At 42.1% G+C, this 24810-nt stretch overlaps 1 protein-coding gene across 1 annotated transcript in view; it reads right to left on the bottom strand.

The window, feature by feature from the left end:
• Positions 1 to 24810, bottom strand: part of CARD11 (caspase recruitment domain family member 11) — a 142792-nt gene that overhangs the window by 11908 nt on the left and 106074 nt on the right. The window contains exons 11-21 of the mRNA XM_007498411.2: positions 23902 to 23969; positions 22348 to 22448; positions 20784 to 20836; positions 18822 to 18954; positions 17534 to 17735; positions 16911 to 17037; positions 11725 to 11965; positions 10526 to 10622; positions 8157 to 8252; positions 7114 to 7249; positions 4953 to 5132 (exon numbers count right to left, since the gene is read on the bottom strand). Of these exons, the coding sequence (XP_007498473.1) occupies positions 4953 to 5132; positions 7114 to 7249; positions 8157 to 8252; positions 10526 to 10622; positions 11725 to 11965; positions 16911 to 17037; positions 17534 to 17735; positions 18822 to 18954; positions 20784 to 20836; positions 22348 to 22448; positions 23902 to 23969 (1434 nt within the window). The remainder of the gene's footprint in view (positions 1 to 4952; positions 5133 to 7113; positions 7250 to 8156; positions 8253 to 10525; positions 10623 to 11724; positions 11966 to 16910; positions 17038 to 17533; positions 17736 to 18821; positions 18955 to 20783; positions 20837 to 22347; positions 22449 to 23901; positions 23970 to 24810) is intronic.

Genomic DNA, 24810 nt, shown 5'->3' with positions numbered 1-24810 from the left:
GGGAGCATAATGGACTTGAAGTCAGGAGGGTCCATTTTTAGATTTCGTTTCAAATACTAGCTCTGTGACCTTGTAAAAATTGCTTACTCTCTTTCAGTCTCAGTTTTTCCATCTGTAAAATGAGGATATTAACCACTGTAGTACTCACTACTCAAGGTTGTTATGAGGTACAAATGAATTAATGTTCATTGATTGCTTCACAAATGTCATTACTGTTGCATAATATCCAGGGCCCTGACTATCTTTCAAAGGCTCAGACCAAGTCTCACCTCTGCTATCAAAATTTCCCCGAGAACCTAAACCACGATGAACTTTCCCTCCTCTAAACTCCTGTACCACTTACTTATTGCCTACCCCACTCACGAGACATTTAGCACATATGCCCTAATAGCCTATTCTTAAGGTCCATGGCAACACGGAGATGACCCTGGATTCTTCAAAGTTGAAAGCAAAGTGTAAGTTCTACAGGCTCTTATTAAGTTGGAAAAGTTAAGTATGAGTTTGAGACAATCTCTCTCTCCCTCCCTCCCTCCCTTTCTTTCTCTCTCTGTCCCTCTCTGTCTGTCTCTGTCTCTCTCTCTCTCTGTCTCTCTGTCTGTCTGTCTGTCTGTCTCTCACATACACAGACACCTGTGTCTTTACTATCCAAAGACCAGCCTACATAAGTAGGGGAAGGATTCATCATTGGAGGGTTAATCAACATAGAAGGAATTTTTCATGAAGGCAATACATAAAATGGGGAAAACAAAATCTGTACTTAGACCAATAAAATCAAGACCATTCTAAGTATCAATTACTATTAATTGTTCTATATATGAAAATTAGGTATATATGTATGATATATGCATATTGTATATGTACATTATATGTATCTGTATATAGTTCATGATAATTAACTGCATGTCATAATGGATAAGCAGCTGGTATAGAGTCATCCAGATCTGGATTCAAGATACTGGCCATGTGACTTTGGGTAAATAACCATTCAATACACACAGACAATTATCTAAGACTCTAAATTGGTATACTCTACATATTGGATTAAAATATAATTTTATTGGGAGAGGAAACTCCTGCTACTATTGCAGATGGGTACCTGCTCTGCAATTTATAATATTAGAGAGTTGCCTGTGGACACTGAGAGTTCAAGTAACTTGTTCAAAGTCAGATAATCTAAGGTGAAACTTGAACCTGTTCTCCCAACTCCAAGGTCAATTCTCTATCCACTCTGCAATTTTATCCCTCTCCTCTCCTCTGCTCTCCTCTCCTCTGTTCTCCTCTGCTCTCCTCTGCTCTCCTTTCCTCTTCTTCCCCTTCCCTTATTCCCTCTTTCCATCTCTCGTTCATCTCCCCTTTTCCTTCCCTTCTCTTTTCTATTTTTTAACCATTATCTTCTATCTTGGAATCAGTACTGAGTATTGGTTCCAATAGAAGAAGAGCAACAAAGGCCAGGCAATGGGACTGAAATAATTTGCCCAGGGCCATACAGCTAGGAAGTGTCTGAGGCCATATTTGAAGCCAGGACTTTATGTCTCTAGGCCTGCTCTCAACCCATTGGGTCACTTAGCTATCCCTCTTTCCCCTCTCTTTTCTCTCCCTCCCTCCCTCCCTCCCTCCATCTTTCTCCTCTCCTTTCTTCTCCCTTCCCTTTTAATATCTACCTTTTCTTTTTTTCTTTTCTCTCTTTCCCCCTCCATCTCTTTCCTCTCTCTTCTCTTCCCCTCTCCTCTCCTCTCTTTCCTTCTACTTCTTTTCCCTTCCCTCTCCCTCCACTTCCTTCTTCTCTTCTCTTCTCTTCTCTTCTCTTCTCTTCTCTTCTCTTCTCTTCTCTTCTCTTCTCTTCTCTTCTCTTCTCTCTCATCCCTCCATCTTTCTCTCCTTTCTCTCTCCTTCTCCCTATATCTCTCCCTCCATCTCTCTCCTCTCCCCTTCCCTCCCCTTACTTTCTCCTCCTGTTCTGTCCCATCTTGTCCTCTTCTCTCTTCCCTTCTCTTCTTTCTTCTCCTCCTTTTACTCTCCTCTTTCTTTTCTCTCTTTCAAAGGATCATAGCCCTGGGGCTAGAAGGGATCTCTGAAATCCCTTATGTAAATCCCTTATTTAAAGATGAGGAAACAGACCCAAGGAACTTAAATAATTTTCTGAGGTTGCACATCAGAGGTAAGATTTCAACCCAGATCCTCTCAATGCAGAGCCAGTACTATTTCCACAGTAACACACACACACACACACACACACACACACACACACATGTATCTTGATTCCTCAAAGAAACTAGAAGAACAGGGTTCCCTGTTATTCTTATAAAACCTGACATGATGCTCCGATTATAGTTACAGATTTTTTTCTTCAAAGGACAAATGTCCATTCTATCTGTGATAATGTGGAGAAAAAATTGGCAATGAAGGAAGGCTTGGACTAGATGACCTCAATTTTTTGCTGATTGATCAACATACCAACAATGAGTTTTCCTTAACAGGATGGTTCTGGCTCTATGGCGGTGTGAGACAGTAAAAGGATCCAGTTTCTGTCCATGTGGAATACTAGGTCTACTGGGAGAGTGTTTTCTCCCACTTGAATTCTTTGCTCCCTCCCCTCTCCCAGTTTTTAGTCCAGTCACCTCAATTATTCAGAAGATTCTCCTTTAACCAACCTTGATTAAGCTAACAACCAAAAAGCATTTAAGTGCCTACAATGTTCTAGGCACTGTGCAAAAAAAAAGGCCAGGCACACAGTGATAGAAAAATAGTAGAAAAGTCTGACTAAGGAGTCAGGGATCCCAGAGCTTTAGTTTTAGCTGCTAACTGGTTGTGTGATCCTAGAAAAGTCACTTTGCCTCTATCTGATGAAGAGGTTGACCAAGATGATGACCAAAGAACCTCTTAAACCCCAGGATTCTAGGTGCTAATTAGCCCAAATTCCACATGAGGCACCAAAGAGCCAGAGTGGCCAATAATCACAACCTATGGAAGGGCCTAAAGCTCACAGCTCAACCAGACCCAGATGGTGGAGATGAGGTTAGGGGGAAGTCAGTGAGCAAGTTTTCCAGCCCACTGGCAGTTACTAAGGCAAAATGGCTTAATGTGGATGGATAAGACTATGGTAAAGAGCCTGAAGGGCCAACATCTGGCCCGGAGAGGAGCCTTCAGGCACAAACAGGCCCGGATGAATAACTGAGGGGAACACGGGCCAGGCTAAGGTGGAATGGACCGAGCCCTGGAGTTCAGTGCTGTGACGTGGGATTTAAAAATAAGGCTTCACGAAAGCCACGTGTGGGGCAGGACGTCAGCTGGAAAATACTTCTGTCCTGAAACATGAAATGAAACTCTTTTGTCTTTACACACATCCTTGTGGTGTGGATGTGAGTCACAGGTGGCAGAGCTGTGGCCAGGACTGCAGGGTGGCGGGGTGGAGGAGGGGGGGGAAAGGGGAGGAGTCTGAGAAGTTCATGGGATGCTGCACAGCCGAGGTATGGAGGAAGCATCTCAGGGCAGTCATCTCCCCGGCCAGAAAGGAAGCGTGTGCGATTTTCAGCTATTCTAGCTATGCTGAGAGACATGGTTCCTCTGAGTAGACCTATTAGCATTGGACATAAATTCGCTGGAGGGAGTTTGCTCACTTGCTTTGCTGCTGGGAAACCTTAGCCCCTTTCCATTCATTCACTGATTAAAATATTTATTAAACATACTATTTATGATTAAATTTATTATCTATTAAATAGCGACCATAATATGTATTAGGGTCAGCTAGGTGACACAGTGGATAGAATGCCAGGCTTATGAGTGAGGAAGGTACATCTGGCCCTAGATACTTACTAGCTGTGTGACCCAGTGCAGGTCATTTAAACCCTGTTTGCCTCAGTTTCCTCATCTATAAAATGAGCTGGAGAAGGAAATGGCAAACCCCTCCAAGATCTTTGCCAAGAAAACACCAAATGAGGTCACTAAGTGTTGGGTGCAACTGAAAAACCATTAAGCAACCACAAAAAAATGTGTAATGCACCAAGATAGGTCCTAGAGAAGATATAATGGTAAATGATATATTACTGTGTATAGAGAGGTAGACTGAAGTCTCTCCCAATTCTCCATAAGGAGCAAGACACAGAATGAAATATCGGGAGCATTTTCACCCTTTTTTTTTCTTTCAGATGGCATGGCCTAGTAGGAAGAGTATTGGGAAAAGAACATGGCATGGTAGGAGGAGTACTAGGCAATGGAAAGTAGGCTGTATTTGGACATACTCTTGGTTCAAATCCTGCCTATGTCATTTACTACATTTACCTATTTGACTTGGTATAATTTCTTAACATCTCTGAAGCTCATCTTCCTCAACCTTAAAATGAAGGGAATAGACTTGACCTTACACCTCTATATCTATGATTTGGGTTTGAGATTTTGCTCTCACCTTGAGCAAATTGCAACATTAATAGCTCAGCTTTCTGACCTGTAAAGTGGGCACCATACCAGCCTACCTACATCATAGAGTTGTCATAAAGAGTAAATTTGGAGGGCAGCCAGGTGGCCCAGAGAGGGGAGGTCCTGGGTTCAAATCTGGCCTCAGATACTTCCTAGCTGTGTGACCATGGACAAGTCACTTAAACCCCATTGCCTAGTCCCTACCCATCTTCTGCCTTGGATCCAACACAGAGTACTGATTCCAAGACAGAAGATAAAAGAGTTTATTTTAAGTGAATAAATGTGATAAGGTGTACAGGAGGCCTTAGATGCTAAACAAAGATGGGGTATCATTATTATTTGCCCAGCCTGGAGTGCCACTTACTCCCTGAGGATGAGTCATAATTTAAGTGCTGACTTCATTCATTTTCTGCACTAACTCACCTCCACAGGAAAGGGAGGCTGGGGGATATGTGCTGAAAACCAGTACAGGACTAATATGGACCCAAAGGTTTCTCCTGACGTCCACGTCCTGGGGCTACACTTCCCACCTCACTCACCCGGCTTGCACATGTTGAACTCCATGGCCCCTCCAGAATTGAGCAGCTTTTGTACCAAGGTTTTGGCTAGCATGGTGGGGGTGAAGAGGACGGGCCGTCGCCGCTCAGAGTAGAAAGAGCGTACCAGGCTGTAAGGGATCAGGTTGAGACTCTTGTTGAGATCATTTTCAGAATCTACATCTGCAAGGGAAGAACAGTCAGTCTAAGTTGGCTGTTCCTGAGCAGTGGAAAAAGAAGGAAATGTAGAACCATGGATTGGAGAAAACCTACGTTCTTGGTTCCCAGCACCACCGTGGCTTGCATCTCTGCAGCCACTCTCTAGCCACTCAGTTATGTGATCAACAGAAGACCTCTTGCTTGTTCCAGGAGATGATTTCCTTGACCACCAGGCTGCACATAACTAACACAGAGCTTTCTTCTGGGGCTGACCTTCATTTTGGCTCCGTCCCATACATCCCTTCCACCCCTTGGTCTTACCCCATCAGGTTTAGGATGAAGAAACATTCCCCAACCAGATAGTTGGTGGTGGTGCTGGAGACTGGATCCCTTCTTCCCTCCCTCCCTGACCCTGAGCCATCCCTGTGCTGAGAATATCCCCTTCACCAGCTTGAAAAATGGCAAGAAGCATTCAGTGGAAGAAAAAAAAATCAATAAATAAACATTTCACAGCAAACAGTTCCAATTAACATTAGCATTCAGGTGCTACTGGCTGCCACAGATTTTTAGTTAGTGTGTGACGAGGGAAACCACAGCCTGATACAAATAATGGTGATGGGGTCTTGCCCCTCTGAGTAGATTTATATCCATGCCCTTACTGGCACTATTGAATCAGGAAGGGGCATAACGAATATGATCCAGGGTCTTGCTGGGCCAAGGTAGGAATAGGTAATATGGGAAGCCACCAAAAAGGAATGGAACTTTGGAGAAACAGGTGGAGTTAGACAAACAGTCCACTTTAACATGCCCCCATATCTTGCTTCCTGATCCATTACTGCCTTTCCTTTTTGAATTCCTGCTCTAGGAAACTAGTTATCTTGTTCTTCTCAGCTCTGGGGAAAAAAGAGGCAGTTAGGTGGTCAATGAATGGAGGGCTTGGCTTGGAGTCAGGAGTTCAAATCTGTTCTCAGACCCTTATTCGCTGCATAATCAATGGCAATTCATTTAATCTCTGCCTCAGTTTCCTCAATTGTAAATTGGAGATCAACATGGTACTTCCCTTACAGGATTGCTGTGAGGATCAAAAGTGATAATATTTGTAAAGGGCTTCCTACACAGTAGCTATTTAATAAATGTTAGTAACAACCTGGATTTTTGGTTCATCCAGAGACACCCTGTCTTCCCATAGGCAGGGGTTGTTCTTCCCTTGCCAAAGTATTCTGTGCTTTGTTCCCCCCATTTAAAATGTTCTGTACTTAATAAACATTAATAAAAATGAGCCTGCTCACAGACAGAGAACCGAAAGGTAAATACAAGAAACCTTGAATCACTCTCGTTTGCTTCTCTTATTATATATATATATATATATATAGTCAATTCTACTTTTAGAATAATTCAATACTACTTTTCAGAGTTGTCCTGCTGGCCTGTGATTCCTTCTAGCCTTCTATCTATTCTTGTCTTTGCATTTCAAAAATATTGTTTCAAAGACTCTCTTCTCTTTCTTTTCTTCCCCACCCCCTAGCAATTTTGTTCATAGCTCTCCCTCCTTGCTAACCACACCACCCTCACCTCTCAGAGAAAAAGGAAAATGAAGCCTTTGTAAACAAGTATAGATAGTCAAGCAAGACAGAGTTCCACATTGGCTGTGTCTAAAAACCCATGTCTCATTCAGTAACTTGAGTCCATCACCTCTTGGTCAAAGGTCAAAGTAGTTTCCTAATCACTAGCAGTTGTGTGGATGTCAACTCCAGCCTTGAGAGCCCTCCTCTCCTCCTCAGACTAATGTGTTCCATAACTGTTCCTTTCCTCCTCGATCCTGACAGACCCAAAGTCTGTCTTCCTTGTTGGAACCATTCCATCTAGGATATGACGAGCATTTTATCTTCCCTGTGTTTCCTGCCATAGACAAGGGGACTTGGGTTCTCTTGAGTGTCTTTCCATAGACATCTGACCTACGGGTTTCTGGTTTCCCTATGGGCACCCAGAAGGCACTTCTTCTTACCTTCATGCTTCTCTGACAAGGGTTTCATAACATCAAGTGAGGCTCGGGCCAAATTCCCTGGGTGGCCACTAGTGATAATGCGGACTCGTTCATTGCTGTTCATCCTCTTGTATTTGTTTTCAGATCGACTAACAAACTGAAAAACAAAACAAAAACAAAAACAGAAAACAGAGGACCAATCACCCTTATAAGGTCCAAGACCAGATCTCCAGGCTTTGGTATTTAACTAGCCCTGAAATGATTTGTTTTCTATACAGGGGGAAGGGGAGGGCTGTGAATAAATGACCTTCAATCATAAGCCTGTCCAGGTATAATTGGATCTTCCCATCACCTTAAGTACAGAGGCTTTTTCATTGTTGTCTCTGGATTCCTTGTGCCTATCATAGTGCCTGACACACAGTAGGTGCTTAATACATTTATTGATTGACAGATTAATTTTCTAGAATAAATAGCCCCCACAGGAATAGTCTAGAGTAGGTAGCAATAGAAAATGGTCTCATTTTCCAACTGCCCTCATCATCATGGGATATAGTTGAAAATCCTTTTTTTTCTTACTGTTCTCATCATAGTGGAAGGAATGCTTGCCTTAGATTTGCAGGTCATGGGCTCAAATCTTCCATATGATATTACCTGTGACCTTGGGCAGAATATAACTTCTGGGGGCCTCAGTTTCTTCATTTGTGTAATAAAATGATAATAACATCTGTCTCATACAGCTGCTGTGCAGCTCAGAGGAGATGATGGATGTGAATCATCTTGCAAACTTTAAAGTTCTCTATAAATGTGAACTACTACTACTATTATAAATTTATTAGTCAACTAGGTACAAAAATATCTGTCCTAAAAATATCTGACATCCTTTCCACGTCTAGTTTATGGTTCTGTGATCTTATGATCTCATGAGTTTGTTGCAGGGATAAAATGAGATAATAGATGTCAAAGGACTTTGGAAAGTTAAAAGTATTATTGTCATTTTTATAAAAAGCATCATGGGGAAAGCATATAGAAGTACCAAAACCCTAGATTGTTCTGAATAGCCTTACCTGGATGAGCTGACCAAAAAGGATGCTGGCTCTTGAGAGACGGGGGCTCACCCGGGGGTCATTCATTGCAAGAGGCTCCTCCGGCTGCAGAGTATTCTGAAACCAGTTTGTCAATCAATTAATCCAAAACTCCTGAGGATGGCACCATTTATCATTTTTGAAATATTTCTAACCTTAAGACATTCAGACCTAAGGGAGAAGAAGCTCAACTCTCATGGAATCAGAGGCTTTCAGAGAAGGAGAACACATAATGGGTGCAATGGAAGGGGTCCAGAGCTCAGGGGAAGGTGACCTGTGCCTGTTAATGGAGATTACAGGATGGAATGAATGAAGACCACATATCACTTGCCAGCAGGCTTGGTTCAGTCATTCCCACTTCGCTTTTCAATGGCAAAGCCTAGGAGGGAAGCCTATGCAAAAGGGCATCTTCAGGGCAGAGTGTCCTGCCAATATCCTGCCTGTAGCCAGGACAGAGAGGAAAGTAGGTGCCAAGGAAGAAGAAGGGACCTGAGAGATATAGGAATAAATTAGTCAGTGTAGGCAGCCTAAGGTGACAGAGAAACTTTCAGACCAACAGACAAGCCTTCTCTTGCTGAAGAAAGGAGGACTTGGAAAGCAGCTATGTAGGGAGATTATCCAGATCTACCCCAGGTCTTGGCATGGGATGAGGTTCTGGAAGATGGGAGGGAAGGGGGGGGGTGCAGCTAGGTGGATAAAGGCTTGGAGACACTCCCAAATTATGTGACCCTAGGGAAGTCACTTGACTCCAATTTCTGAACTTTACTGCTCTTCTGCCTTGGTTTTTTTTTGTTTGCCTTTGTTTGTTTGTTTTTAAACCCTACTTTCCATCTAAGAATTAATACTGTATATTGGTTCCAAGGCAAAAGAGCAGCAATGGCTAGGCTGTTGGAGATTATGTGACTTTCCCAGGGTCACACAGCTAGGAAGTATCTAAGGCAAGATTTGAAACCAGGGCTTCCCATCTCTAGGCCTGGCTCTCAATCCACTGAGCCACCTAATTGCCTCTTCCCTTAGTACTGATTCTAGAACAGAAGATAAAGTTTTGTTTTTTTAAAGAGAGGAGGAAGAATGTTATAATGGATAGATAAGGTACTAGACTTGGAATTAGGAATACCTGGGTTCAGACTTTACATCAATAGTCACTGAAACTTTTTGGGCCTCAGTTTTCTCATCTGTAACATGGGGACAATGATAGTTGCAATGTGCCACAGTGGATAGACAGCCTCAGAGCCAGAAACTCCAGGTTTGCTTCTTGTCTATGACACATGCTGGCTATATGACCCTGGGTAAATCACTTCAGCTCCGTACCTTAGGGCAGAAGTATCCAACAGACTACCCTACTCCTCAGGGTGGACAAAGTGTTGCATTGTTGGTTTTTTGAAACCCTTACCTTCTGTCTTAGCATCAGTTCTAAGACAGAAAAGCAGCAAGGGGTGGGCAATTGGGATTAAGCAGTTTGCTCAGGGTCACAACGGTTACTCTTAAAATTATCTTGAGAGACCAATTTTGGGGTAAGGATTCTATCAGGTTTATTGGTTAGGTCAGCATCATAACCGATAAACGGATAGAGATCTCCATGGCTCTCTTGTGACTAGGCAGCTTAATAAATAGATTTTTAGGAGTTCATTATTCAGGCCCTCCCTTGACTATCCCAAGACATCTTTAACTGGTTATTGCTAATTAAGAGGTCCTTTAACCCATCCATCCCTCCCCATTCCCACAGGTGGACAGGTCACGTAAGCAGGAAAAAAAACTCTCCCTTTCATTTATTAATCAAATTGTATTAAAAACGATGACATTCTTTGGGATTCCCAAGGACAAAGAAAAAGCAAAAAGCTACGGACTGGATGGTATCGCTGACCCAAATCCCCAGACATAGGAATATACAAAAATTCTACCTTATATATATGTGTGTGTGTGTGTGTGTGTGTGTGTGTGTGTGTGTATGTATGTATGTATATTATCACACAGCTAGGGAATGTCTGAGACCAGATTTAAACTCAGGTCTTCTCTCCTCCAGGACTGGCTTTCTATCCACTATGCCACCTAGCCACCCCCTCATTGTTGTTTTTGTTTTTGTTTTTTTTTTTGCAAAGTGAGCACTTTGTGAACCTTTAAGTGCTTTTATAATATAAGTTGTTATTACAGGGGCCACTAAACAGTACACAAGGAGTATTTATTCAAAGAGACAGAAGATAAACTGCAGGGACTTTATTTCGCATGAGGGAATGGAGTCTTTTCTGCCTCTTGTGAGGATGCTCCTGAGAAGAGGGAAGGGGAAGACAGATCTCTTTTGCTTCCTCTGGAGTTTTGTGAGTTTGGCAGGACCAATGTTGGAGCAGACCTACCCGTAGCGCTCTTAGTGTGTGGTGAGAGTTCTCGGTTTCCTCTCTATTCCCTCTATGCATCAGCCTCTGAAGCTTCACCAAAAGGAGTTGCTGGGCTCTGGGAGAAGGAAGAAGAGATGATTTGAGGACCATGGTTACCTCCAGGATCCAACAAAGTATCCTGTTTGGCTTTTAAAGCTCTTCATGATTTGGCCTCTTCACACCTTTCCAGGTTTCATTTTATTCATCTAGTAATATTGGCTTTGCTATTTCTCATAAATGACAATCCATCTGCTGACTGTCCTCTTTTTTCATGAGGTTGTTCTGCATGACTGAAATGCCCTCCCTCTTCACTTCTGCCTCATGACTTCCTAAAAGACTTATATTTTTAGCTTGCTTTTGTGTTTTGTTTTCTTCTGTTAGACTGCAAGTTCCTTGAGAACAAGGACTTTTTTTTCCTTTTTTGTATTCTCAGAATTGCCTGGCATATAGTAGTTGTTTAATAAATGTTTATTTGTCTTATGTATCTATCTAATAAATGCTTGTTCACTGACTTACTGACTTCAAAGGATCAAAAGATTTAGAATCGGAAGTGATGTCTAGATACCAACAAATCTAACCCCCTTAATTTGGATGTTGGGGAAACTGAGGCCTTATGAGGTTAAATGACTTGTCTAGAGTCACAAAATTAGTAATTATTCAAGGCAGGACTAACTCAGCACTCTATCCACTGAACCTTGTTTCCTCTCAAATCTGTAAAATGAGGGGATTGAGCTAGATTGGCTTGTGAGGCCCCTTCCAGCCCTAGATCTATGATCCTGTGAACATCTTCACCCTTTTTCTTCCTTCATATTCCCATTTCCATTGTCGGACATTCCCATGATTCCTCGGTCTCTTCACAATTCCCTCTAGACATTTGCTCATTGCCAGAGGTGTTACTGTGCATTCAGGCCAAGATGAGCTGGGAAGGGAGAACCCCAGTGAGGTGCTGAGGCAAGGGCACACTGGCAACCGAGAGCCAAATGTTAAACTTTCCATGCCACACAAATCAGCAAAACCTACAAATCAGGGCTTGGTTGATTGTTTCAGAGTGTTAGATTTAAGAAAAGCGAAGGAGAAAATGTTAATAAGGCAGATTAAACTTAAAAATGTAGCAGGTGCCCTTTCCCTTCTGCTCCTATTCCACCCCTGGATAGACCCCTTTATATTGCTAGACTCACCTGCTGTAACTGGGGATAGTTCCCATTTCCAGATCCCTGTTGTTGAATGGATCGACCCGAGCACATAGCCATTCGTATTTATCCTGGTACATTGTGTCACGGACGTGTACAACTTCATCACACTTCACTGACATAGAACAGGAATCAAGTTGACTGGAGATGTTCAGATTTAGCCGAATATAAAATGAGTCCCCTGATGTGATCAGGCCATCATCCATGTCCTTTAGCAGCTTCCGATAACCTGAGGGGGAAGATTTTTTTTAAATCACCTCTACCCAATTGCGTGTGTGTGTGTGTGTGTGTGTGTGTGTGTGTGTGTGTGTGTGTGTACTAGGATTTTGGAAGATTCTATTAAGATGCTATCTCAAATGAAATATAGCATGGTAACCGTGGCTCCCAATGGATCAGTGACAGTGCAACAGACCCTGATGGAGACATCTGAGGACCCTGAGTCCATGAACCCTGGGAGTAGCATTGCTTTTAGCACAGCGCCCTCAGCAACCATCCAGGGATATCCCCTATGGGGAGATACATCCTGGTGTAACTGCTCCTGAAGAGGCTACAGCCACAGAAGTGTCCCCAAACAAAATGATTGTGACTAACATCCTTGACATTGTCAAATGATCCAACATCAGAAAGGGATGTTATTTTACCAGTGGAAATGACATCAAAACAAAGGGCTGACCATCTGCTTTGCTGCCGCACCCAAAGGACCATGAAACCTTTGCATCTGACTTGCTGCTGAAACTTGCCATATGTGGTCTCCCCCATTAGAATATGAGTTTCTTGAGAGCAGAACTAGCTTACTTTTCTATTTTTATCCTTCATTCTTGTAAAATGTTTTGCACATAGAAAGTACTTAATTAATGCTCTATTCACTCATTCAGTGCCTTCCATAATTTGCTGGAAACAAAGACTAATTAAACAAAGATCTGAGAATCCTAATAGAGAAAAAAAAAGAGTTCCCTGGATTTTTGGGAAATCAGAAAGACTTCTTGGCTATGTGCAAAAATCATGAAGGACCTGGACTAGTGCCAAGAGGGAGAAGTGGACTTTAGAGTCTCTATCATTAATGGCTAAGCTGATTTATGTACAATGGCCATTTGGCTGTAAACAGAAAAGGGAAAAATGAAGCCAAATCAGCTCTGATCCAAAGACATCATTCTAAGAAATCACTTTCTGGATCTTCTCTGTCCCAGGATAAGGGAACTGCATGAGTGGACCAAGACCAATTTAATGTACAATGAACTCCAGGTTTTCAGTTTGATAACTAAGATAAGAAAAAGCAGTTAAATGCTAGATTTTTGGGGGTTTATTATATTATATGAATCCTCTACACAATAATAAAAAGAGTTTTAATGACTAAAAAAATCAGCCAAGTAAAAATAAAAATAAGAAAAATAGTAGCATATATGTATATATACATAAAAAACTCTTTAAAAATTTCAATGTTTCATAAATATTACCCTCACAGCAACCCTGGGAGTTTTTTTTTTAAATTTTATAGTCATTATTCCCATTTTATAGATGAGGAAACTAAGGCTTAGCAAAGCCAAATGATTTGCCACAAAAGTAGCAAGTATCTGAGGCAGCTTTTAAACTGAGGTCTTCCTGACTCCAGCTGCAGCATTCTATCCACTGGATCATCTAAAGACCTTCCTCCTAAGGGTAGTATGTCTGAAACCTGGTTGAGGTGCTTGTTGACATACAAGGAAGGCATTGGAGACTGAATATGACAGGCGTAGTATCTGTCTTCTAGATAATTGACCTTATCCAAAGGGAGAATTGTATATCACTGTAAAAAGATAATACAGCTATGAGTTGCTTAAGAATGACTATCAATTTGAATGCTGAAGTGGAATAAGTGAGAGCTAGGCTAGATGAAGCATTCCATTGGTTTGGAAGGAATGTCTCCCCATGCCTCTAGCTTAGGACTAAGATTCCATTCCTTGATCCCCATCAGATAATAATGATGGTATCTGGTATTTATGCATCATTTCAAGGTTAGGAAAGTGTTTTATATACTTAAACTCTCTGATTCTCACAACACCCCTATGAGAGAAGTGCTATCACCATGCTCATCGTACAGAAGAAGAAACTGAGGGTCAGATAGATTAAATGACTTGACCATTCACAGTTGGTAAGGGATGAAACATGATTCAAACCCAGATCTTCCCGATTCCAAGTTTAACCCTTCAGCTACTATGTCATGCTGCCTAGGGTATCTAAATAAGGGTTAATAATAGAGGCCAACCATAGACTTTGTAATTTGTAAGCATGAGGCTGAATAAGTGATAAAGGGATCACAGTGCTATAATTGGAGACAGAATGCTTGATTAAAATCCAGGGTCTGCTATTTACTACTTGGATGACCTTGTGGGAGTACCTTTACCTCCCTTTACCTCAGTTTCCTCATGGGTAAAATGAAAGAGATGGACTAGATCTACTCTAAGGTCTCTTCCAGCTCTAAGTCTATGATCAAACAAACAGTTCTTTATTATAGAGGGCTTTTATTTTCACTGGGTGGCCAGGTGGTGAGAGGATGGAGTGCCAGTCCTGGAGTAAGCCCTGAATTCAAATCAAGCCTTGGGCACTTAACTAGCTAATTGATCCTGGGTAGGTCACTTAACCCTGGTGATCTCAGTTTCCTCATCTGTGAAATGAGTTAGACAAGGAAATGACAGATTGTTCCAGCATCTTTGCCAAGAAAATCCCAAATAAGGTTATGAAGAGTTGGATGAGACTTGAAAAACAATAGAACAACAAACATTTTCATGGGGGAAACCTTTTGGAGAGCGAGTTTACAGAAAGTACCTCATGATTTTATGTTCAAATGAATGTCGTACCATGGAGTGAGAAAACTACTCCCTACCAAGTGTCTGCTTTCACCAAGTCAAATTTGACCTGTTTAGGTGCAGAGCATTATGATGATTATTTTCTGCACCGACAGGACACTGCTGGGAGGATGCTTTTGCTGGTGGAGAGACTGTGTCTGGCTATTTATGCTCCGTTTAAACATTCATGAGCCCTAGTAGTTAAAAATAAGATCCAGCTGCAGAGATAATCATCCAGGAAAACTCAGAGGTGAGAATGGTAAATCAGATGTTGGAAATGTAAAACAAAACCCAACGCACAATAGCCAAGCAACTTAGGCAAGCTATGGGTAATACTATTAAAAAGCCACTGGAGGCCAAGAGAAAGGCGAATGCTTGTTACAGGGATGCTTGAGGAACCAAAGAGCCAAAGGTCTCTGAATTTTAATCCAATCATAGCCTAGTCTCCCCAGGCAGAGCTCAGTCCTGGACCAAGAATTGGTTGCTGCAGCCAAGTGATTGCTTCAGATCCAGGAGAAAGTGTATTCCTTAATCATGAATGTGAAAACACAAAAACCCCATTTTGCAAAGAATCTTCTGTACCTTTTGGTGTTTAGATGTCATGCCTGTTCTATGTAACCAGTTTCTAACTTGTGCTTGCATGCCTGGGGGTCATATTTTTCACTTGTGGCCAGGGAGGGTGTAAAATGCCATGGGGATCAGTGTCTTGCCTTTGGTCTGATCATAATCACTCAGAGCCCAGGCTGGTCTGTAACAGGAGAGGGGAGAAATGGTGGTGTGGATACATAGTTGCCCCTATGGAGAATAATCTGAAGTAGATGTCTGTGGGAAGATTTCAGGGGGTCCATGAACTTGGTTGGGAGGGACAGATGTCTATTTCCATTAGCCTTTGGTTTCGTTCTTATCTCTATGTTTTTTATTTTATGTATTTAGAAAATTCTTCTGAGAAAGGAGGTTTCCCCAGACTCAGAGACACCTCCTAAAAAATGAAGAACCCTTGGTTTAAGAGAAAATAAATAGTATTGATGCAATTCAACAATTGAACAATAGGAAAAACTTTTATGACTAGAATGCTTTGATGTTTCTAAGTACTTTCCTCAAAAAAGGAACTATGAGGTAGGCAATACAAGTAGATTGGAATAGTGGAAAGGGTACTAACCTTGAAAACATGAGATACTCAAGTTTGAATTCTGGCTCTGACTCTTACTGGCTGCGTGACATTGGGTAAGTTACTTAACCTCTCTGAGCCTGTTTATTCATCTGTAAAATGGAGATAATAATACTAATACTAAGTGTATGTATGTATAGCTATATCATATCTAGGTACATTGAGAGCCAGATCATTTATATTTCCTATACATATCTTGTTTATACATCACTATCTGCATCTTTTCTCCCCCATTAGATTGAGAGCTATTTGAGGGAAGGAACTGTTTTTGCCTTTCCTTGTATCCCCTGCACTAATCAGAGTGCCTAGAACATAGTGTGATTTTGATAAATGCTTGTCATTTGACTTACTTGAGAATAGAAACTTGGCCCAGGAATCAGGAAGAGCTGGCTTCACATTCCATCTTGGACACACACTAGCTGTGTGATCTTGGACAAGCCATTATTAAACCTCTTAGTGGCCCAAGTACTACAGTCTCTAAATCTAAAAATTAAGGAATGGGTGCTGATCTTCATTGGTACAGAAGTTTCTTTAATTATAGCTCCCGATACCTTAGAAATGATAGGGTTTTTTTACTTCTTCCTCCCAAATAATCATGGAGCAGGGAGATACATGTAGCTAAAGAGAGTAGGAAAGGTCTCATGTAGGATATGATATTTGAGTTGATATGTACAGAAAACAAGGGCTCCTAAGAGGCAGAGATGAGAATGATGTGATTTACAGGCATAGGGAACAGCCTATGCAAGGACCTAGAGAGAGGAAGTGAGATGTCATGTCTGTTCTACTGGTAAGTGCTTAGAAGAAGGGTTTTCCTTATAGAGAATTACCTAGACCAGTGAAAGCCAGATTAAGTCCCTTCCCCAAACACATTTCCAATCCTTCCTTTCCTTTCCTTTCCTCCCTCCCTTCCTCCGTCCCAGAATGGTTGTGAGAAAAGCAGTTTGTAAATGAAATACGAGTTGCTATTATTATTGTCCCCATTTTACAGGTGAGACTCCAAGAAATCTGGTCACTTGGTCTGGGTTCTCCAGGCAGGAAATGCCAGAGCCAGAATTCAAACCTAAGCTTCCTGACTCCAGATCCAGTGCCCTCTCCACCATTTACAAGAGAAGACTGGTGAGAAATGAATGGGGCGCCACTGGTGTGTTGGCCGTGGTGCTGAATGGGGTTTACTCAGGCCTTACCTTCATGGTTGAATTTATAGTGCAGTGTGACGGGGCCGTTACATCTCTGAATTGTCCAGTGTGCTTCCTCCTTTGTGCAAGTATCCAAGGGAACGCTCTGCTTCTCTCCTTTGATGCAGCCCTCTAGCTAGATATCAAAGAAACACTGTTCCTCACTGCGGGCTCCATAGGCTGGCTGAGCCTCGTGAGTAGGATTATTCCACATATGAAATAAAAGCATCTTTTTCTGAACAAACAACTTGCCTGGTGCTGCTGGGAGGGAATAAAGCGTCCTACTTAAATCATGCTTGTTAAACTTTTTTATCACTTGCCTCTCTGAGCATATGCATGTACATGTGTAATGGGAGGGTCCTGCTCTAGAAATACAATCAAGAATACTTGCTGGGGATGGGGAGGAGAGGAGGATGTGACCTTTCCTAACTCCCATCCCCTCCCAAAGATGGTATTCTTGGGAGGGGGCAGAGAAGAGGCTCTGCCCTTTCCCATTTTTTTTCTCTTTCCATTTAGGCATTCCATAACAAAACACAGGAACAGATTGTCAGGGGGACCTTGCATTGTGTCAGTGGCATAAACACAGAGAAGAAATAGAGGGGAAAATAATGAGAACTTTTTTTAAGCCTCACCAGTAGCAGCTGGTGTCCCTCCCGGAGGCCTTCTTTTTCCGCCAGGGATCCTGGCTTGACAGAGTGAATGAAGCTGCCTCGATCATTTCCCCCCAGCAGGGTGATTTCAGTGATGAGGTTATCTCCGTTCAGGGTTGTATGCTGTACTGGATGGCATGTGGTCTTGATGTGACCAACAGATGTGACAGAGGGACGGAAAGGTCTAGGGCCAGGAAATCAAGAAGCTGCTTAGATGGGCCTGGTTTTGGATGCACTAGGCTAAGAATAGAGAGCTTCTACCCAGGAAAAGCCAAGGGGAGACAGAACCTGTATGTGCCAGTTTCCTGTGTTTATTAGAAGCTAGAGTGTGGATGGAGAGAAAATGGTCTTAGGGGTTATGTTGCTTAAGTTATGGGAGAAGGCTTCCAACTAAGTCCTTAATCGAAAACACAGGCAGGAAATGGAACCTATTTCCCCTGGCTAGAAAGAACCAAATCCAGACACTATTAGGATTTAGACACAAGGTCACTGGAGTCAGTCTAGTTCAATGAAACCTGCCCCTTCCTTGACCATGCCTCTGTAAGCCACAAGACTTCAGCTGGAACAGTTGGTGACTTTGCCAAGTAGGACTTCACAGGGACTTTGAGTTGTATTGGGAAAAACATCAAATTGGGAGTTGGGAAACTTAAGCTCATAGGATCATAGATATATAGAGCTAGAAAGGATCTTAGAGATCATACAGTTCAAACCCCTCATTTTAAGATGAGAAAACAGAGATCTAGCCAAATGAAGTTATTTTCCCATTATCACACAGGTGAGTGCTGAGATTTTAACTCATGCCCCTCTACTCTAACTCTAGCATTCTTTCTACTGGCTCATACCATTCTAGCCCAGAATCTGTGTCTAACTAGCTGAACCACTATTCAATGATTTTAAAGTTCTTTGGCTTTGGGGGAAGCTAGGTGGCTCAGTGGATTAAGAGCCAGGTCTAGAGTCAGGAGGTCCTAGGTTAAAAATCTGGCCTCAGACACCTCTTAACTGTGTGACCCTGGGCAAGTCACTTAAACTCTATTGCCTATCCCTTATTGCTCTTCTGTCTTGGAACCAACACACAGTATTTATTCTAAGAAGGGAGGTAAGGGTTAAAAAAGTTCTATGGCTACAGTATAACTCAGGAGTACATGGTGACATACAGCTATTGCAGGTTAGTCAGACTATCAGAAGAGGACTTTTCTCCATAAAGCCAGCTATTTCTCTTTACTAATATCCCTATCCTTAGTCTCTACTTTCCCATTTCCTGCTGTAATACCTTTCCAGAGAAAATTTCCTAAACATGAAGTTGACTTGCTCAAGATCAAAAGCATCCAGGCTCTCAGACTGGTGGGAAGAGGAAGAAGAATGGATGGAGGGGGGTCCAAAGGAATAGCGGTCATGGTTGTCATCTGAAAAGAGAGAAAAATAATCTTGACTGGGCTAATGAAGTAGCTCATAGTAGCAGTGACCAGTCAGGGAAAGGGACTTTATATATGGAGGTAGGAAAACCAATCCATATATATATATATATATATATATATCAGTCTTGTCAGATATCAGTGATATTTCATAATTACAGATAAATTTATTCTCTTGCTTCTTTTCAGCCAAAGCACAGCTCCTGTGCTATAAATGATCCCCTAACCAAAAGACCACATTCACTTTGGAGAGGCTGATGCCCTTGAGGAGAGAGGTTTACTAACAGGATAAGGAAGTCAACAAGGGGAACACAGTAGGGCCCACACACTTGTGCCCACTCTATGATTCAGAGAAGATAACCTTCAGAGGCAAAAGCTAGTTTAGACAACAGTCCATTTATCTCCAAAGTTCTCCCTTTTATTTTCCAATGTTTTTTTCAATTCTTCTAATTTACACAGCCCCTGTCAGAAGCAGTAAGCTTTCTGCACTATTTTTCATCTTATGACTGTCTCCAATCAAGGAGGATTCCCCAGTGCCTTTTAAACTGGAGGACTGTGGGCTGCCGCATATGAGAGGTAGGGCTGGGGTGAGGAAGGTAGCTCAATTTAGGGTGGATTGAAAGGGCAAATGCTTGAATATTAAAGTCATGAAACCCAAATCCAGAAATCTGGAGAGTTTTCTGCACTGCCAGTTTAACAAGACAGAGGACTCCATGGTTGACAGTGATGCCTTCTTCAAAGCCTTGATGCCTAGGCCCCTCTTCTTCACTTAGCCACAAGTGCCTCCCTTGGAAGGTTGTGATGATAACATTCTCTTCATCCTCTTCCCCTAAGACCTTTCAGTCTCTTTCCTGTACCTACTTTCTGTTAGGTAATAAAACTAACCATTCCTTCCTTCCTTCCTTCCTTCCTTCCTTCCTTCCTTCCTTCCTTCCTTCCTTCCTTCCTTCCTTCCTTCCTTCCTTCCTTCCTTCCTTCCTTCCTTCCTTCCTTCCTTCCTTCCTTCCCTCCTTCTTGTTTTTCTGTTAATCTATCTAGGAGTCCTATGCTTTTAGGTTTAAAGACAGTAAAACATGTTGCCCTTTTTTTCTTTCTTAGCCTTTCTCCTTCTTCTTCTCCTTCTTCTTCTCCTCCTCCTCCTCCTTCTTCTTTTTCCTTCTTCTTCTTCTTCTTCTTCTTCTTCTTCTTCTTCTTCTTCTTCTTCTTCTTCTTCTTCTTCTTCTTCTTCTTCTTCTTCTTCTTCTTCTTCTTCTTCTTCTTCTTCTTCTTCTTCTTCTTCTTCTTCTTCTTCTTCTTCTTCTTCTTCTTCTTCTTCTTCTTCTTCTTCTTCTTCTTGTTCTTCTTCTCCTTCTCCTCCTCCTTCTCCTTCTCCTCTCTCTCACACACATACACATACAGATGCAGCTCCCTTTTCCTTCTCTCCTACTGCCTCTCTGAAAAACCCCTATAAAGCTATATATAAAACCACCAGAGTTAGGCAATGGCTTCCCTTCTTATATCTTACAGTAATGAAGAACAACTTCAGTGTTCTCCTTGTCATGTGAACCTCTTCCCCTTCCTCCTCCTCTTCTTTCTCTTTCTTTTCCTTTTTTAGAGGTTATTTCTCTCTGTTTTGCCCAGGCTGGAAGTTCTGTGTTTCATCATATTGATTCCAGGCTTGTGTGTAGAAGTGAAATTGACTTAACTAAAGAGATATACCAGCCTCAGCTTTCTTGGTAGCAGTGATTATAGGAATACACCACCACACCCAGGTCCCCTTCATTCTTGCACCACTAACTGATTGATACTTTGAGGATCCCTCCAATTTGCCATACACTTACCATCTAGGTCTAAGGCATCAAATCCAAAACTGTCAGTGTCTTCTTCAACTATACTGTAAGACAAAAGGGAGAGATGATGGTAGCAGAGTATGTATGTATGTATGTGAGAATGCTTGAGAACACACACATTGTATATATGGGGGAGTGGTAGGGGGAGGAGAAAGAAGAAAGAGAAAGAGAAAGGGATTGTAAGAGATTCTCAACTTTTCAAGAGGTATTGATGAGGGGGTCCTATGTGACAGGACCAGGAGATGGCAGGCTGAAAATAAATGGGCAGGTTGGTATGGAGACATCAGGAACAATATTGGGGAAGCAAAATATACCCTCATGAATCCTTAAGTTATTCATGGGAAGGAATGTGTCATTAGTAAGGCATCTTTGAATGGAAAATGGCTCTGGAGACTGAGGTGTATATATAGATATAGAGATCTATATCTTTATACATTTATCTATCTATCTATCTATCTATCTATCTATCTATCTATCTATCTATCTATCTATCCATCTAATCTCTCTCTCTCTGTCTCTGTCTGTCTGTCTGTCTGTCATCTATCTATCATCTATCTGAGGCAACCAAGCATGAAAACTTGTGGGGAGGAGAGCATTGCAGCTGCCATCCAAGCATAGGTAGTATTAATGGTGTAAGCCAAATGGGGATGGTAGGTGAGCAGAGGTCTCTGATGGCCTGAGCCTGATATTTCCACTCTCATTCTGACTTCTTTGAGAGTCTAATTGTATAACATCCATTTATACTTCAATGGACTTTATTCCATGATGGGTTGAAAATAGAGTGAGTACCCTGATAGAACAAATGGAAGACAGTAATGCTTGATACTATTCTGGTATTTCTACACTTGTGGTCCTTTCAAATGGGGGGCATCCAAGGACAGTAATAGAAGATCAGGACATAAGAAAAACAATAATAACACATGGCTGTCTAAAAACAAACTCAGAAGATTCCATTTTATCAGGCTTGCTTCCTGCATTAGGGAAAGGAGGCACTGCATGATGGCTAAGGGAGTTTGTGCAGAATTTTCAAGTTAAGTCATTGGCATGGTAGATGAAGTTAACATGGAAATTCTACCTTTCCCCCCAACTCATTTTTTAGAAAGGACTATGGAGTAACTCTTTGGTTCTCTTACTGCCCAACCCAACAATTCCTTTCAATAGATGACTTCTCTCCCCCAAAAAGGAGGAAACAGAACATCCAACTATTCTTCTGAATGCACAGCCAAGGAAGGAAGGAAGTGGTAATGATGGGTCCTACCAGAAAGTCATTTGCCAGTCATTGATTACCCACAGAGGATGCCAAATATTCATATACTTCTGAACATCTGTATTCTTGCCAACATTCTTCTATTTTCAGTCAGGTGTAGAAAACTGTGCAAACATAATCTCTGCCATGGTCTATTTTCATTTCTCAGTGGCACTGGTGGGTTGCCAGTGACTCCTTGGAAGAAAGTCTAAGGATTGTGGCTCTCAGATGGAAGTGGTCTAAACTGACACTGAGTAGCAAGGTAGTTGGTTTTTCCAATGGACATGTCTTCCTTCCTTAGTCACCTACCTACGATGCGGAGCATCTTCTTTACATCTTCTGACAATGGAATCATTTCCTGGAGGCTCAGCAGTGATGGACATGATGCTGTTGCGATTTCTATGAGGCAGCTTTAAAACACCCAAATATATAGACATATTATATAAAGACAGATATTTTGTATATGCTTACATATATGTACAAATATATACATATGTCTGCGTGCAATTTAATATATCTTTAATGTGAATCTGCATTATTAGCCAGATTGGTGTTTCTTTCTGCTCAGAAGTTTTTGAGGGCAATCAGAGCTCTCTGTCTTTCCCTACAAATCCTGGCCAGAGAAAAGGAACAGGCTTAGTTCATGACCACTGGGATCAGTGTGCATCTGCTTACACATCTGTGTGAATAAAGGGGGTGGGGAGGAGAGAAGGACTGCTCTAGGCAGATTTGCCAAAGAGCAGGATGCCACATTCTCCCCTCCAGAGATGAGAGAGCTTTCTTTGCTCACTATACCCAGGACCTTTATGATGTGCTCCAGGAGCAGAGGCACATTGCATTAAGGCACCAATTGCTTAGTTGGAATTGTGGGCTTGAGGCTTAGCAGGCCCATATAAATGCTGAAGTCAGGTCCATGTTAAGGAGGTCACCAGACTGCCTTCCAGGAGCTACCTTGGAGATATTCTTCCCTATGTAGCCATCAGTTCATTACAAATATCCCTGTCCTCTTTCCTTGGGACTTATTTTGAATGCCAAACTGACCTTCCTAGGACAGGAGTTCTTAATATGGGGGTTTTGAACTTATAAAATTATAATCATACATTCATAAAATTGGTTTCCTTTGCAACCCCAGTTATTTTGCTATGCACTGGAAAATATTATTCTGAGAAGGGGGCCATAGGTTTCATTAGCCCTCCAAAGGAGTCCATGGCACTAAATAAAAGGTTAAGAACCCATATCCTATGTGGTCTACCCCTGGAAGGGGCAAATATTCTAATTTCCTGGAGCTGCTATTCCTTGTGGGGGGTCTGGGTAATGGGGCTAGGGCAGCTTGGTTCAAGGTTGCCTGGGTAACATGGGGTAACAGCCCCATGCAGTGGGGCATGGATGGGGAAAATTTGCTTTGATATACGTGCATTTCTACCTGCTAACAGCATCACCATCTTGCCTCCCTAATCCTGCCAAAATTGCCAGAGGCTGTCTGAGAAGATACAGCAGGTCCCAGTTTTTTGACTGTATAGGATTCATTACAGCCCTTGGTAGCTCTAGCTTGGTAGCTTGGTAGCCATATCCTCCTCCCTTCAAAATGTTAAAATTGAAAGAGGAGGAAGCAAGGAGGTGTCAGTGTGGTATATGGTTGTATTGAAATATCTTTAAATACATATAAGCCCTAGCACAATGACTCTGGAAAGGTAAATAGTATGGCTCCAATAATTTACCTGTGCAAAAATAGGAAGAGGGAGCCAATACTCTGGGGGTGGGAGTGGCAACACACAACTTAGCTAATGATAAGTCTTAAATCAGAGAGTTGGGGATCAGGTTCTGAATGGCTACAAGTTAAGGAAAAGGAGAGGTTCACCTTACCATCTTGTTGAAAGAGCTGTCAATGGAAAGAGGATTGGAGGAGCTGCTGCTGGCATCCATCCCGTTTTCTTTATGGGAGAGAAAGAAGAATTAGGGTGGGGGGAAAGAGAGGGTGGGGAGAGAGACAGAGAGAGACAGACAGAGAGACAGACAGAGAGAGACAGACAGAGAGACAGACAGAGAGAGACAGAGACAGAGAGACAGAGAGAGAAACAGACAGAGACAGAGAGACAGAGAGAGAGACAGAGATATACAGACAGACGGGGGGGGGGGGGAGATCAATGTATCTAGGCCATTTTTTACTTGCCCATTTCAATCTGCACAAGAAGCTTCAGTGGTTCCCTATTGACTAGAGGCAATACAAACTCTTTTGTTTATCAGTTAAAAACTTTCAATCTGGCTTCAGTTGACCTTCTCACACTTAGTTCTCATTACTCCCCTTTGCTACTCTCTGGTCTAGTCACATTAGCCTACTTGCTGTTCCTTGTATGTGACTTTTAAATTCCTCCCTCCACACCTTTCCATAAGCATGTCTCTCATGCCTGGAAAGTGTTTCTTCCTCACCTCCATTTCTTGGAATCCCTAACTTCCTTCAAAGTTCACCTCAGATTCCATGCCTTATTAAGCCTTCCCTAAATTCCTGCCCCCTCCAGTTGTTATTGCTTTCCATACCCTTCCCCGTTAGAAACAACAACAACAACAACAACACCTTATTTTCTGTCTTATAATTGATACTAATTTCCAAGGCAGATGATCAGTAAGGGCTAGGCAAATAGGATTAAGTGACTTTCCCAGGGACATACAGCTAGGAAGTGTCTGAGGTCAGATTTGAACCTAAATCATCTCAATGCCATGCCTGCCTCTTTATCCACTCACTAAGTCACTTAGCTGCTCCTTATCATGTGACAT

The sequence above is a fragment of the Monodelphis domestica genome, chromosome 7 (assembly GCF_027887165.1).
Source record: "Monodelphis domestica isolate mMonDom1 chromosome 7, mMonDom1.pri, whole genome shotgun sequence".
NCBI classification, from domain to species: Eukaryota; Metazoa; Chordata; class Mammalia; order Didelphimorphia; family Didelphidae; genus Monodelphis; species Monodelphis domestica.
This window is presented reverse-complemented; position numbering and strand designations above follow the sequence as displayed.